Below are 14575 nucleotides of genomic sequence, written 5' to 3'. Positions count from 1 at the left end.
TTAATAGTTAATTTTATTGTTTTTTTGTTCTTTTTTGCTTCTCTTTCTTCAGTGTTTGTTAGATGTAATAGCATCACCGTAAATTTTGTTTCAAGATATTTACCACATTAGCAGTCTTAATTGATTATCTTTCTGGATTGTGTAATAAATACAAGTCCTATCGTCATAGCCGTATTCTTAATTTAATCAATCCCCCCAAAATTGTTAGCTCCATTGTTGGAATGTAATTTATTTTAAAGATTGTATCTTTATCTTGTTCATTTTTAGCGGCTTTAATCTTGTTTATCAAGGACTAGGATACTAAAATATACATACACCTATTACCTTGTTATCAGTAAGATTGAATGGGTTAGTTGAAACATAACAAATTAATCGAATGTGTTTAAACAACAATTAATAATCATTCTTAATTCTATGGACGTCTTTTGGTTGGAACATATCATTTTCTTAACATTATAAAATCGCCCTCGTTTGAGTGTGCAAACACAGACAATATTTTGGTTACTGAAATTCATATTTAGAGTAGTAACCAAAAAAACAAAATTATAACTACCGTTATAATCCATCGAGAGACGCTCGGGGTGGCAGAGCAGGCCCCCTATTGGCTGAGCGTGATGCGTGTTGTGGTAAACAAAATCGGAGATGCGTGTGCATGCGTAGACGTGGTAATGGAGGATAGTGATCTATTCACAGGGGGTTTACACAGCAAGCTCTCCTCTTTCTCCAATGCCGCTAACTGCTCTTTCTATTAATTACGAGGTATTTACAACGCAAAGGAATACAGTCTTAGTCAACAGAGAGGCGGTGGTAAGTGTTTGCATGCTTACGTGTTACATTACATGAAGGATGTTAGCTTAACTCACAATGCTAATCTGAATGCTAAACTAGCCGGAACTGCTCGACGGCTAATGTGGATGCTAGCGGTCGGGTTTAGACTATTTCCTGGAATTAATATCACCGGCGTTTGCAGACAACTGGTCGTTTCAGTTTTTGCATTGTCGGTTTAAGTCAATTTAAATGCTTGTTGTATTTCGTTTGTATCCGTTAGACAGCTCCGCTTCATGACCTAAGGGAACGCTAACGTATCCAAGTTTGCAAATGTTAAATCAGTCGAATGAGCTTGGGAGTATGCAGCGCAGCAATGGTGTCTTTTTTACAGGAAATAGTCCCAGCCAATTACGCTAATAACATGAATTGGCTAACTAGTTAGATATCTAATGAATATCACTCCCCCCCCCCCCCCCCCTTTAAGACACCATTGAAACAATAGCAAAGTACCCCTCCACGTGCAGTAGGATACGTTCAATTTGATGATTGTTATTTGCGGTACCAGGACTAACGTTAAATAGGACAGGAATACTAGTCAAAACCGTGTGCTATCAGATTAGCTAATGCTAGGCTATATGAACTGCATATTCGTTATAGGAATTAGCCCATGTTGCTTAAGCAAGTTAGCAAGTAAGCTAGCGGGGCTAGGCTTCAACTGTGGGGCCGAGTTAAAGAGACGCAGGGTCCACCAATCAGGGACAGTTATAGCCCCCCCCCCAGCCTGCAAGCTAGCTGGTCCCCTTCGTAGTGAGTGAGGAAAGCTACTCAATTATTCAAAACAACAGATAAGCATATTAACAATAAGAACTTAACGTTAGTAGGGCTCATTTATTTGTGCCACTAGCGTTGCAGTGGCGAGTCTTTGGCAAACGAGCGGCTGAGATGATTATTATTTTGCTCTTTTTCAAAACTAATGGATCCATGGTACAGTCCTTACATTTATTAACTGTAATTACTTTAACAGACATTTACATCAATTGGCTATTATACAAATATATTTTTTTTTCTTCAAAATAGTAAACTCAGTTTAGTGGTTACAAATGTTGTCATTATAAATCCCCAAATGCAAGTGTGCAAATATCTGCTTAGCTCTACCAGGCTAAACTCTGTGATGTAATTGATTCATAAAAATATTGTTCTGAAATAAACAATGCTTTAATATTATAGCTACTCAGTATTATATACTGTTTTAATCATTAAAACTCCATGCGCCTTTGAGTAGTGTGATGCGCTGGGAGCCGCAAGGTTGGCGGTTCGATTTCCAGCTGCTCCCTGTGCCATGTGGAAGTGTCCCTGAGCAAGACACCTAACCCCCAATTGCTCCCCAGGCCAAATGTAAGCCATGGGTTACAATTCAATGTATGTCGCTTCCACCCAGTTAGATTCTGTGATAGAAAACGGTTAATGCAATAACCGTTTGAAGATATATTTAATCAGCATATCACAACATTCATTCACAATGTCCTCATTCACAATTTGCAGGAGCTGCCATTGACAGCCACCATGGCGTCGGGTGTGATTTCCCAAAACAATGGTTCCAAGGGGATCATGACTTTTTACCCCACCCCGGAGGAATTCAAGAACTTCAGCCGCTACATTGCCTATGTGGAGTCCCAAGGAGCACACAAAGCAGGCCTGGCAAAAGTAAGAACTGATGCACTGGATGTGCTCACACAGACTATTTCAAATATCAAGTTTTTAGAATCTTTTTTTTGTTGGCAGTAATACACTTTCCACTTTCCATCTCCAAGATTGTTCCACCAAAAGAATGGAAGCCCAGAAGCTCTTATGACGATATAGACGATTTGGTGATCCCCGCACCCATCCAGCAGGTTGTGACGGGCCAGTCGGGCCTTTTCACACAATACAACATTCAGAAGAAGTCCATGACTGTGAGAGAGTTTCGCAAGATGGCCAACAGTGACAAGTGGGAATTTCAGAAATGGAAAAACATTTTTTTTTTTTTTTTTTATGATAAAAGTTATTTCATTGTAATAATTAACCATTTCCTTTTTTTAGGTTCTGTAGTCCACATTATGATGACTTTGAAGAGCTGGAAAGAAAGTATTGGAAGAATGTGACATTTAACCCTCCCATATACGGGGCCGATGTGAATGGATCTCTATATGGCCCCGTGAGTTGAATTTCTTGGATGTCGTTGCTGCAGTTCATATTATCGCTTGCTGTCTGTGAACTGATACATTACTGAACATCGGGATGGTTCATCACCACTTCACTACTTCTTCATCTGTCATTTTGTGTTTTCTCATCCACTTCTGCAGGACGTCAAAGAATGGAACATTTGCCACCTGGACACTATTTTGGATACAGTGGAACGTGAAAGCGGAATCACTATTGAGGGTGTTAATACACCCTACTTGTATTTTGGCATGTGGAAGACCACCTTTGCATGGCACACTGAGGACATGGACCTCTACAGTATCAACTACTTGCATTTTGGAGAGCCCAAATCATGGTAAGGACACAAAACATTATCATAACATTGTTATGCTAATCTTAATCTCTTCTGATATTATCTATCAAAACTTTCCAAGTGTGCTCTTGGAAATGGATGTTTATCAGATTCTGATTTAGATTCAATTGAGTACAAAATGCAGTTCAAGATCTGACCAGAAGTGCAAAAAAAGCCGTATATTGCAATCTTCTTTTTCCTACACGGTAATAACATGTCATGTACAGAAGTATGGAACCTTCCACACAGAAAAGACAGGCTTCTATTTCTTATTACGGACACTACGGCATTTATGCAGCAGGGTGTTCTATCACAGAACTCATTATCTCCATTTGCCGATCCCAGCTGACAGAAAGCAAAGGCTGGTTATGCTCACCTAGACAGGGTGCAGACTGTTGTTGCCACATACTGACAGACAGCCATTTGTGCTTACAACTATTTGAGTTGTAAATCAACTTCTTTAAAAAAAATTAAAAACAGCTTAGTGATGTGATCATCAAAAAAACAAAACAAAGTTATGGATAAGCGTGAAAGTACAAGAAGTGTTGCCATGTGCGGTGGGATTTTTGGTTAAAGGTTTGGGGATTTGGGGCCGATGATGCGGATTTTGGATTTGTAGCTATTGCGCTCTGGAAATTCTCAACATTAGGACATTGAGGTCATCTGAGGAGAGGAGCTTGTCTTTGACTTGAATCACTATTGTTGGGGTACACATAATAATGAAGTGCATGTTTACCGTGATACATGATATTCTGGCAACAATCTTGCGCAAAGCGTGTTGCTTCTCTGACCTCTTTTCCTTAGTCACTCATCAACTTTAGCTTTGGTCGTAGAGTCTCACTCTCTGTAAAATCGTTGGGATGAATTCTGCATCTCTGGTCCAACGTGTACACCTAGCAAAATCTGATTCTCAATAACTGGGAAGAACTATAAGCAAAACACTTCCTCACGTTAGCTGTAACGCCAGTGGGTGCTGGTCAGATTGAATCCGTATTTAGCTGCTCAGCCGCCAACCACAAAACTCTTGTGTTTAGCCCAGTGAACAAATTGTTACAGACGATCGTAACGTTGTGAATTTAGTTTTGAATTTCTGATTTATCGAGCTTTCTACATCCAGTCATTATCTTTCAAGAGAGAACCCTAACCCTAACCCGCTTAAACGGCTAAGTGGTCCGCGGTGGCGAGGTGATGCCAGAGGAACAGGCCGGTCCAGGATGTGACCTTGGTTATGTGGGGATGTACACTCGCCGGCCACTTTACTGTGCCCCATGCTAGTAACGGGTTGGACCCCCTTTTGCCTTCAGAACTGCCTCAATTCTTCGTGGCATAGATTCAACAAGGTGCTGGAAGCATTCCTCAGGGAGTTTGGTCCATATTGACATGATGGCATCACACAGTTGCCGCAGATTTGTCGGCTGCACATCCATGATGCGAATCTCCCGTTCCACCACATCCCAAAGATGCTCTATTGGATTGAGATCTGGTGATTGTGGAGGCCATTTGAGTACAGCGAACTCATTGTCATGTTCAAGAAACCAGTCTGAGATGATTCCAGCTTTATGACATGGCGCATTATCCTGCTGAAAGTAGCCATCAGAAGTTGGGTACATTGTGGTCATAAAGGGATGGACATGGTCAGCAACAATACTCAGGTAGGCTGTGGCGTTGCAACGATGCTCAATTGGTACCAAGGGGCCCAAAGAGTGCCAAGAAAATATTCCCCACACCATGACACCACCACCACCAGCCTGAACCGTTGATACAAGGCAGGATGGATCCATGCTTTCATGTTGTAGACGCCAAATTCTGACCCTACCATCCGAATGTCGCAGCAGAAATCGAGACTCATCAGACCAGGCAACGTTTTTCCAATCTTCTATTGTCCAATTTCGATGAGCTTGTGCAAATTGTAGCCTCAGTTTCCTGTTCTTAGCTGAAAGGAGTGGCACCCGGTGTGGTCTTCTGCTGCTGTAGCCCATCTGCCTCAAAGTTCGACGTACTGTGCGTCAGAGATGCTCTTATGCCCACCTTGGTTGTAACGGGTGGTTATTTGAGTCACTGTTGCCCTTCTATCAGCTCGAACCAGTCTGGCCATTCTCCTCTGACCTCTGGCATCAACAAGGCATTTCCGCCCACAGAACTGCCGCTCACTGGATGTTTTTTCTTTTTCGGACCATTCTCTGTAAACCCTAGAGATGGTTGTGCGTGAAAATCCCAGTAGATTAGCAGTTTCTGAAATACTCAGACCAGCCCTTCTGGCACCAACAATCATGCCACGTTCAAAGTCACTCAAATCACCTTTCTTCCCCATACTGATGCTCGGTTTGAACTGCAGGAGATTGTCTTGACAATGTCTACATGCCTAAATGCACTGAGTTGCCGCCATGTGATTGGCTGCTTCGAAATGAAGTGTTAACAAGCAGGTGGACAGTTGTACCTAATAAAGTGGCCGGTGAGTGTATATGCTTTGTTTTTAAGGCCTCCCTTGCTGTGAATCGTCAGTGCAAGCCATCACGCCAGCTTTCCATATCTTATTATCTGACATGCTTAATTGTTTATACATAAATCCATAGTGTAAGTTTATTGTGACTAAGCAGATTAATTTAAATGTGCGTAGGTACTGTGTTCCTCCAGAGCATGGGAAACGATTGGAGCGCTTGGCTAAAGGTAAGTGACCAAAACAATATAATCTGTCCTGTAATAAGGCCGTTTACTATCGTGGACTTCAACATCTGTCTGCTCTCCTTCCAGGGTTCTTTCCTGGTAGTTCTCAAAATTGTGAGGCCTTTTTAAGGCACAAGATGACACTCCTCTCTCCATCAATACTTAAGAAGTATGGCATTCCGTTTGAAAAGGTATGAGGTAGTTTTATTTGTTTCAGGTCTTTTTCTTCATCCCCCTGAACATGTCAAATGTGTAACTGCTGTGACTAACAAAACTGTTTTACCTCTTCTGAAGATTACTCAGGAGGCCGGTGAGTTCATGGTGACTTTCCCCTATGCCTATCATGCTGGTTTCAACCACGGTTTCAACTGTGCAGAATCCACCAACTTTGCCACTGAGAGGTGGATCGAGTACGGGAAGCAAGCTGTTTTGGTGAGGACTGCGAGAAAAAAAATAATAATAATTTGAATCCGATGTCAACTCGCTCGTAACACTATAAACATAAACATGTACACTGTTTTAACAACTCTATGTTTATAGATTACAATCCCGTCAAATTTGAATCGCTGTCTCCTTCCTGCTCCTCTTCCCTCTAGTGCTCATGCCGTAGAGACATGGTGAAAATTTCTATGGATGTATTTGTAAAGAAGTTCCAGCCAGATCGCTATGAGCAGTGGCTGGCGGGGCGAGATGTGTCACCTATTGACCACACGCGGCCCACCCCAGAAGCAAAGGAGTTCTTGGGAGAGTCCTTTACCGCCGCGGCGAGTTGTGGGGATGATGGCGAGCGTAAGAGGTGGGTCATTTGCTCCAGCAACGAATGTGCTTGTGTACATTAGTTTGACAAGTTAAACAATTTTATGTATTTTGTTGGCTCATGCTCTTTTGGGAACATCCATCGGCATGTCTGTCAATGGAAAGTGAAAGTAAATAGCGACAACGATCCCTGGGACCTTGTCTGTCTGAGTGACTGACTTACTGTAGAATATAAAACAACTTGATATCAGTTACTATTGGCTCAAAGATCCCGGGACAGCAGAGGAAATCAATAATAATTATTCTAGACCAAACAAATCACAGCTTTCACTCAATAATAATCAGAGACAATTACTGGAGCCTGCTGATGCCTCTTTTCTTGGAACGCCCCGTTCAACACTCAAATACAGTTTTACCCTTTCCAGCCCAAATGAGATTGTATATGAAGGTTTTCTTTATACCAAAAAACACATGTCAGTGGTCAGTTACATCATTTTGTCCTGTGGCGAAGCGGCTTGAAAAACCGTTGCAAGTGACCGAATCTGCACAACCAGAAAACGAAAACTATTTCTTTTTTTCTTTGCTTCTCATTAGCACACAGAGGATAGAGACAAAGAGACACAGAGTCTGTCTGGAGGTGCCCGACGAGGTTGTTCCCAAAGATGAAGATGAGGACGGTGCACAGCAGTATGGGAAGCGTCCCAGGCTAATCCTCATACCTCCACGTACTACGGCACAAGATGGCAAGAGAAATAAAGGCATTATCACTTTTGCATTACACCTAAATTTCCTGATTGTTTGCCTAAAATAGCTTTTTTTAAGTTTAATGAAAGTGCGCTTTTCACCATCACTTCCTTAACAGATGTCTCCGATTCAATTTACAGGGCCACCAAAGTTGGTTGTCACGCCAAACAAGCTCACCCTATTGGATCCATTTCACAGAAGCCTAACCCAAAGTAACTGTGATGTAGGCCGCCCTCCACATTATACCAAGACGCGCGCACCTGCCATCTCAGCGCAGTCCCAGCCCAGAAACCGATATTTATCCGTTTCAGCAACACCTTCCTGGACCGAAGCCACTGCTCAGCCTGCCCGTAAAATGGGGGTGGCCAGCCTGCTCTTCCACAAAACTTTGAGTTCAAAAGATGCTCTTCAGGTGCACAGCTACACTATGGAGAAGCAGCAGCAGCAGCAGCATTCTCACACACAGCTGCAGGTGCACAGCTATGCTCAAGAGCATCAACCCCGTCACCTGCAGCACAAAAGCTGTACCTCATCACACGCACAGGTTCAGCCCTCGCCACAGACAGAATCCAAGACTAGGCTCACCATCGGAGCACCAAATCAGTCGGAGACAGAGGTTTTCGTAGAGCTGGGACAAAAGGAGGAGAAACCGGAAATAACAATGCCCGCAGAGGCTCAAGCTGAAGTAAGGAAGCCAGAATCTGAGCCAACGAGGTACTCTGCTGCCGCGTGGACAGAAAAGCATCTCGAGACAAGCAGAACAACGATTGACACGTCCACCAAGAGACAGGTCTGTTTCTTTACTTTTAATGACTCATCGCAAGTCATTGAAGTCATTGTGGCCTCTCTGTGTAACATGCTTGTTTCAGTATAGTTAAAAAAAAAAAAAAAATTCAAAATGTTTTCAACATCACAAGTAGCCAGTATTCACTTCTTAAAGTATAACATGTTAAGTCAGTATTAGTGCTTTTGCTCCATAATAATCTGGCTCAATATGTAATGTCATTCATGCCGTTCAAACTACAGAGTAACCAGTCCCCCCTCGTGGATCGTGGCATTGTCGTCCTGAATGAGACCATTCCTATCGAGAAACCAATCTGTGACGAGGTGGAGGTAATCCCTCACAATCACGTAAGTAGTTACTAGCTGTGACCAAATTCTCAAAGGGATGCATGCGTCCAAATGTAGATCTTGAAATACCAGTACAGAGCCCCTAATATGTCAAACAATGTGTTTTAATCCAACCCATGTTATTTTCATTGCGGTACAGTGCCATTCCTGTGTTAAGTGTTCTCTTGCTATACACGTCTTCCTCCAGCAGGTGTCAGAAGAGCAATCCTACTGCATGTCAGTGGTGGAGAAGCAGCAACAGCAGCCCCAGCTGTGCAAGCTGCCTCGCCACCACCCTCTAATCAGGGAGGTGCACAGCGACAATGGTAGGTAGTGCTTCATCTGCATATTGGGGTTGTGTGGAGCCTATTTGCTAAACATTATATTTACTGTAATAATATAATTTCTAAACATTTAATTCTTTATGGTGCTTGGAATTCTTGCGTCTACCACCTTACTTCATTGACACTTGCGCCTCTCTCCTTGATCCCCATCCTGTCTGTAGAAGAGTTCATGGATGAGGAGTTTGAGCAAGAGGAGAAAGAGGAGTGGGCAAAGCCATTAACACAGCTGTGGCAGTGTCGCCCGTATAACCCTGAGGTAGAGCGAGAGTACAACAAGAGCCTGGCCCAGCAGGAACCCTACTGCTCCATCTGCCTGCTCTTCTACACCTACCATCAGGTGAAAAGCTTTTTTTATTTATTGCTGTACTTATTTAAAAAAATCTTCAATCTAGATGGAAAATATTATTAATAATAATATATAGTTTAGCATTGATTTTTACACTTGACAGAAGGTCATCAATAGGATGAGTGGATCCATCTGATTATCATGCAACAATCTTCTCGATTTGTATTTCTCCCCTCCAGTCTGAATCCAGTAGTGGGAGTTCCAGCGTGACGTTGGTGAACCGTCCAGGCGGACGCCAGTGGTCCAAGCCACTCATCCCTGAAATGTGTTTCAACACCCAATCCAGCAGGACGAATGACAACGGCGAGGGGCAGCTGTCTAACCCTCATGTAGCAGAGGACGGCACCAGCCGGCTGGTCAGCTGTGCTCAGTGCTGCGTCCGCGTGCATACAAGTACGACCCTGTTCTGTGACAACCTGATTTATTTATTCTTATTCTGGCAGCGGCACAGAGAGCTTTAACACGGGATTCTCTCATACCGAGTCATTCTTGAATTAAACAGTTTTGTTAAGGTATTATTTTGATTAATTTATGTATTCCCCAACGCTGTTCCACTTTTATATCATGGCTGGGTTGCTCTAAAGCCAGATCCAGTATTTACTCTCCCTTCACCCCCCCCCCCCCCTATCACAATCATGTTGAAAAACCAGCCACATAAGACTAATGGCCGTGCTGTGGGATCAAGTAAGTAAATGTTTGACCCATTGTGTTCTTGTTCAGGTTGCTATGGGGTACCTGGGGATGAAAGTGAACTTGATGACTGGCTGTGCAGCCGTTGTGAGGCTGATGCCACCACAGAGGTCAGTTAGTTTGGCTGCTTTTAGTAGATGATTGTTTCTATTCAACTGTTAATAGTGAAACCTCCTATTTCTGTTCCCTTGTGTTAGCGCTACCCTTTTGTAATCAGTAAACTTCTGCTGCTTCCAGCATTCCTGTCTGCTGGGAACAATAGGTGTGAGAAACGGGAGGAATGTGGCTTTACTTTGACCGGAAGAGGGCAATGCTTCACTTTATGCATTTGTGACACCTCAATGGAATTTGCTTTCAAACCATTTCTGTTTTATGTTGGTTTTCCTCCAGGACTGCTGTCTGTGTTCCTTGAGGGGGGGAGCTCTGCAGAGAGCTAACAATGACAAGTAAGAAACTTAAGAGCACAAATTTGTAAACCAAAAGTTGTATCACAGAAACTACTTTTGAGGTTATATCACACCTGTAGAGTAGTTATGGAGTCCATAATCAAAAAAATGGTTTAAAAGTACTATTTAAATGTCACAAACGTTCACACAGGTTTTACCAGAGATTTTTTTTCCTAATCAAACCACTATTTCCAATGCAATAAATTAATAGTTTAAAACTTGTTTATTCCGATAACTATAGTTTTAATGGCAATGCTCTTTGTATTCAGTTTAAGAATTTAATGAATACAACAATCTTAGTTTAAAACATCCAACGTTCAAAATGCATCTTTTTAAATCAATATTTTGGTTGATTGATGCAAAGTATTTTAAAGACTCCAATGTGCTTCAGGCACTGTAACCACTTCAAAGGCTCCTTCCACACTCTGATCGTATTAATACTGCCCGGTGCGAGCTGGTCAACTTGTCTGTTATCACTTAGGTTGAACATAATTTGATATGCTCCAAATAATAGGTTTTTATGTTTGTTTTAATGAATTTAGTAGCAAGAAGAGTGCACTGAGTGGACCGTAGTTGATTCAGTTGATCTAGTGCGGATGTGCAGATTATGTTCTCCAATAAATCCCCCTGATGTTCTCCCCTCACACAGGTGGGTTCATGTGTTGTGTGCCATCACTGTGCTGGAAGCTCGCTTTGTGAATGTTGCTGAGCGAGGCCCAGTGGACCTCTCTGCCATCCCACTGCCTCGGTTCAAACTGGTAAGACTCGCCACAGTCACACATAAAGGTTTTGAACCAGCTGCCGTGATCTTGTATGAGGAGTCCAGATTCCAACCTGTGGGCGTAGAGGTAGTACCAGATGATTCAATGTGCAACAAGTCTGATCCTAAACTGGAGTTATGCGGCCTCTTTGAGTTTTCTCTTCTCCGAAATAGTTCTTGAGTACTTGAAAGTAGTGCAAATATTCAGTGACAAACAAATTTGGTTTGGTGGTTGCAAAGAATCTCTATCACAATCGGACTATTAATGGCTAAATGAGTCGGCTTTAGTTTTCCAAGCAGTTTTTACCAATCTACAGCTTGGATTCTTGCTTAACGTTGTTATCTATTTGCATCAGTTTGTTGTTCTCGGTGAGGTCAAACATTTCCCCACTGTGAAACTGCTTCGTTGGGGTTCTTTCACACTCTTCTCAATTTGCCGCCTGCATGCCTCCGAATTATGCATAGTGTTTCAGGGAGTCTGACCACACTTAATGCGAGAGAGAGTTTTTAAGTGAAAATGATGTCGTAAGCTGCCAGTGTAGCTTGTGGATTTGTCACAGTCAGTCTTGAAATAAAGCAGGACTTTTTTCACAATGGTTGCCTTGTCTCCATTGTTGTAGGTCTTTATCTCTAAGTAGTTACTTCTAATTAAGTACTCATGATGTCACAATCCCATTAAGTTAACAGGAAGTGGTGTAATGTCCCTCTTTGCCTCTGTGTTCCAGTTTGTCTGGGCCTGATTTGTCGTCCCTTTGATAACCTTTTTTCTGTATTTCTCATCATCCTCACGTGGCTTGTTTCCTGTCTCCCCCTTTCCTTCCTTTCGCTGTCACATGCCAATTGACTACTATTACTCAACCACGTTGTTCTTTGTCTGGTAGAAGTGTGCATACTGCAGGAAACGGATGAAGCGGGAGGTGAAGGGCTGCTGTGTCCAGTGCTCCCACGGCCGCTGCTCAACGGCATTTCACCCAACCTGCGCTCAGGCAGCAGGAATAGTCATGAACCCAGATGACTGGCCCTTCACCGTCTTCATCACCTGCCACAGACACAAAGTGCCCGGCATACCAGAGGTAACCCGGCGTATAGTAAGGAATCTGTTGCTGTACGTCAATCAATCAGCTATTTCACCACAATGCATATTGACCTATGAAGTATACGGCATATATAGTATAGTATAATTTATCTTGTACACATTGCTGTGCAAATAATGTTTTAATCATTACAATAGACCATCACCACTGAGTTATCTTTATTGACTTGTCCTGTTTATTATACCATTCACCCGCTTATCGCTCCTGTTGCAATTAGCGTCGTGGGCTGATAAGCTTTAAGTATTGACACTCCGTTTGTGCCCCCTCAGCGCAACAAGGCGCCGATGCGTGAGCTGGCAGTCGGGCAGAGGGTGATCTGCAAATACAAAAATGGCCGGTACTACCACAGCGAGGTGGTGGAGCTGACCACCGCCACCTTCTACGAGGTTGTGTTCGACGATGGCTCCTACAGCAACAACCTCTTCCCAGAGGACATTGAGGTAAATACGGCAGCTCCTGAATCATTTGTCAAGATGCTCGGGGAGGACACGCCTTTAACAACATTTATACGCTGATATGTCTCGAGTTGTGTCACAGTAGCTTTGAGAGGTGACCGTTCGCTCTCTTTTCAGAACCGGGACTGCGCCCGGCTCGGTCCCCCCACTGAAGGCGATGCAGTTCAAGTGCGATGGACAGACGGGTTGATATATGGAGCAAAGTTTTTGGCGTCGCACTCCATCCCCATGTATCTGGTAAAGTCCCTTTTCTGTCTCACTGAGCACGCTGTATCCAACGAGCTCACTCGGTTTGTTTAAACAACAACAACATTGTGTATTCAGGTGGAGTTTGAGGATGGATCCCAAATCACTGTCAAGCGAGAAGACATCTACACTCTAGAGGAGAACCTTCCCAAGCGGGTCAAGTCCCGAATGGTATCGTACAGTCGCCATTCCATCAGAAGGCCTCTGAACCTTTTTAATGTTTAAGGCATTGACATGACATGTGCCCGCTGTGGCCTCTAATGTTCGGTGCACTCATTTCTCCTTCACAGTCGGTGGCGTCAGACATGCGCTTTGAGCTCTTCTCTCAGAGCAACGTCAAACAGAACTCCAAAAGGCAACGGGTCATCAACTCTCGCTACAGGGAGGACTACATCGAGCCGGTCATTTACCGAGCCATCATGGAGTGACGTCCGTTTGTCTCTTCTGCTTTCCACCTCTGCTCCTCGGCCCTCGGCAGCCCACCGCAGAGATGAAGCTCCAGATCTTTGTTTCTTTGTCTGGCCTTTTTGTTTCTCGCTGCTGTTGCTGATGATAGGAATCACCCCTCCTCTTCCTCCTCTTCCACTGCCTGTCAGGCTGCATATTTATAAACTACGGCTGGGACTTTAAATGACTTTTCTGTGCATTAAATCATCTTTGATTCGTGTTTCCCATTGCACACTGTAGGTGATGTTTTCTTACTCCAGTTTATTTAGTTTTTCTTTTCTTTTTTTCTCAGGTAGAAGCCATCAATGGATTATTCATTAGGGAATCAATTGGATTATCATATTGCTGACAATATTTTATATTTTGTAGCACCACATTCAGCAGCTGTAAAGGAAATCCTGAAAGGATACAGGTTAAATAATAGGACATTTATCTCATTTTAAGACATTTCTTTCGTAAATTGCGCATGACTTACTGATTTGTTTAATTTCATAATAATTTATCATATTTTGTTGGAGTGATGAAAAAGTAATATTTAAAGGAAGTGTCAATTTTTTTGCTCATGAAGTTAAACAAAGGCAGGACTGTAACCTGAGCCAATCAGCTGTTGACTACAACAATTATTTGATTAATTCAGAACTGTTAAATTGTTACCCCCAAAGAAAGGAAATAATAATATGTTCACCTTTTACTCATGAATGATGCAATGCCATGGATAGAGTGATATGTATTGCTTCTGATTGGTGTGTCAACTACTGTGAAGCTAGACGCAAACATCTTTGGACGGCCCAAGCCTTACATTTCAAAGGGCCAAACATACTTTGTTTTTGTAAAGCCTAAGGATTATTATTAATGCTGTAATAATAATTATCACACTTTATTTATGCGAGTGCATTAAGAATGAGAACAAAGCTATTTTTGTCATATCCTTTTCAGAATCTGTAGAAAACCTAAGATGTATTTATATTTATTATAATGAGTTTTCAAACGCCCTGTTAAAAGTTTTAAAACTAGCCTTTGTTTTATTGCGATTTAAGGATCCCCGCCCCTCCCTTAACAAAAAGCACTTATCCTCCTGTCTCAGGTGGTTTACATTTTGTTTAAACATTGCCTCCACTAGATTATTTTGTGTTTTTGATAAAAGCTAGCTGTAGAGTAAACATTGTAAAGAG

At 42.6% G+C, this 14575-nt stretch overlaps 1 protein-coding gene across 4 annotated transcripts; it reads left to right on the top strand.

The window, feature by feature from the left end:
- Positions 1-618: 618 nt before the first annotated feature.
- Positions 619-14529, top strand: kdm4ab (lysine (K)-specific demethylase 4A, genome duplicate b). 4 transcript variants are annotated; one of them, XM_037458815.2, is made up of 23 exons: positions 619-807; positions 2311-2472; positions 2580-2755; positions 2848-2962; positions 3111-3304; positions 5919-5968; positions 6053-6156; positions 6260-6397; positions 6562-6761; positions 7316-7464; positions 7606-8255; positions 8492-8596; positions 8784-8901; positions 9081-9256; positions 9445-9658; positions 9986-10065; positions 10346-10401; positions 11051-11159; positions 12043-12234; positions 12525-12695; positions 12828-12947; positions 13035-13127; positions 13247-14529. In XM_037458815.2, the coding sequence occupies exons 1-23, from the start codon at positions 727-729 to the stop codon at positions 13382-13384; spliced, it is 3591 nt and encodes a 1196-aa protein (XP_037314712.2). In that variant the 5' UTR covers positions 619-726; the 3' UTR covers positions 13385-14529. The 4 variants fall into 4 exon arrangements, with proteins under 4 accessions (XP_037314712.2, XP_037314711.2, XP_037314710.2 ...); XM_037458814.2 differs by having other exon boundaries at positions 620-807; positions 7316-7479; positions 8787-8901; XM_037458813.2 differs by having other exon boundaries at positions 620-807; positions 7316-7479.
- Positions 14530-14575: the final 46 nt, after the last annotated feature.

The sequence above is a fragment of the Pungitius pungitius genome, chromosome 15 (assembly GCF_949316345.1).
Source record: "Pungitius pungitius chromosome 15, fPunPun2.1, whole genome shotgun sequence".
NCBI lineage: Eukaryota > Metazoa > Chordata > Actinopteri > Perciformes > Gasterosteidae > Pungitius > Pungitius pungitius.
Note: the sequence above shows the minus strand (reverse complement) of the source record. Positions and strands in the feature narration are given on the sequence as shown.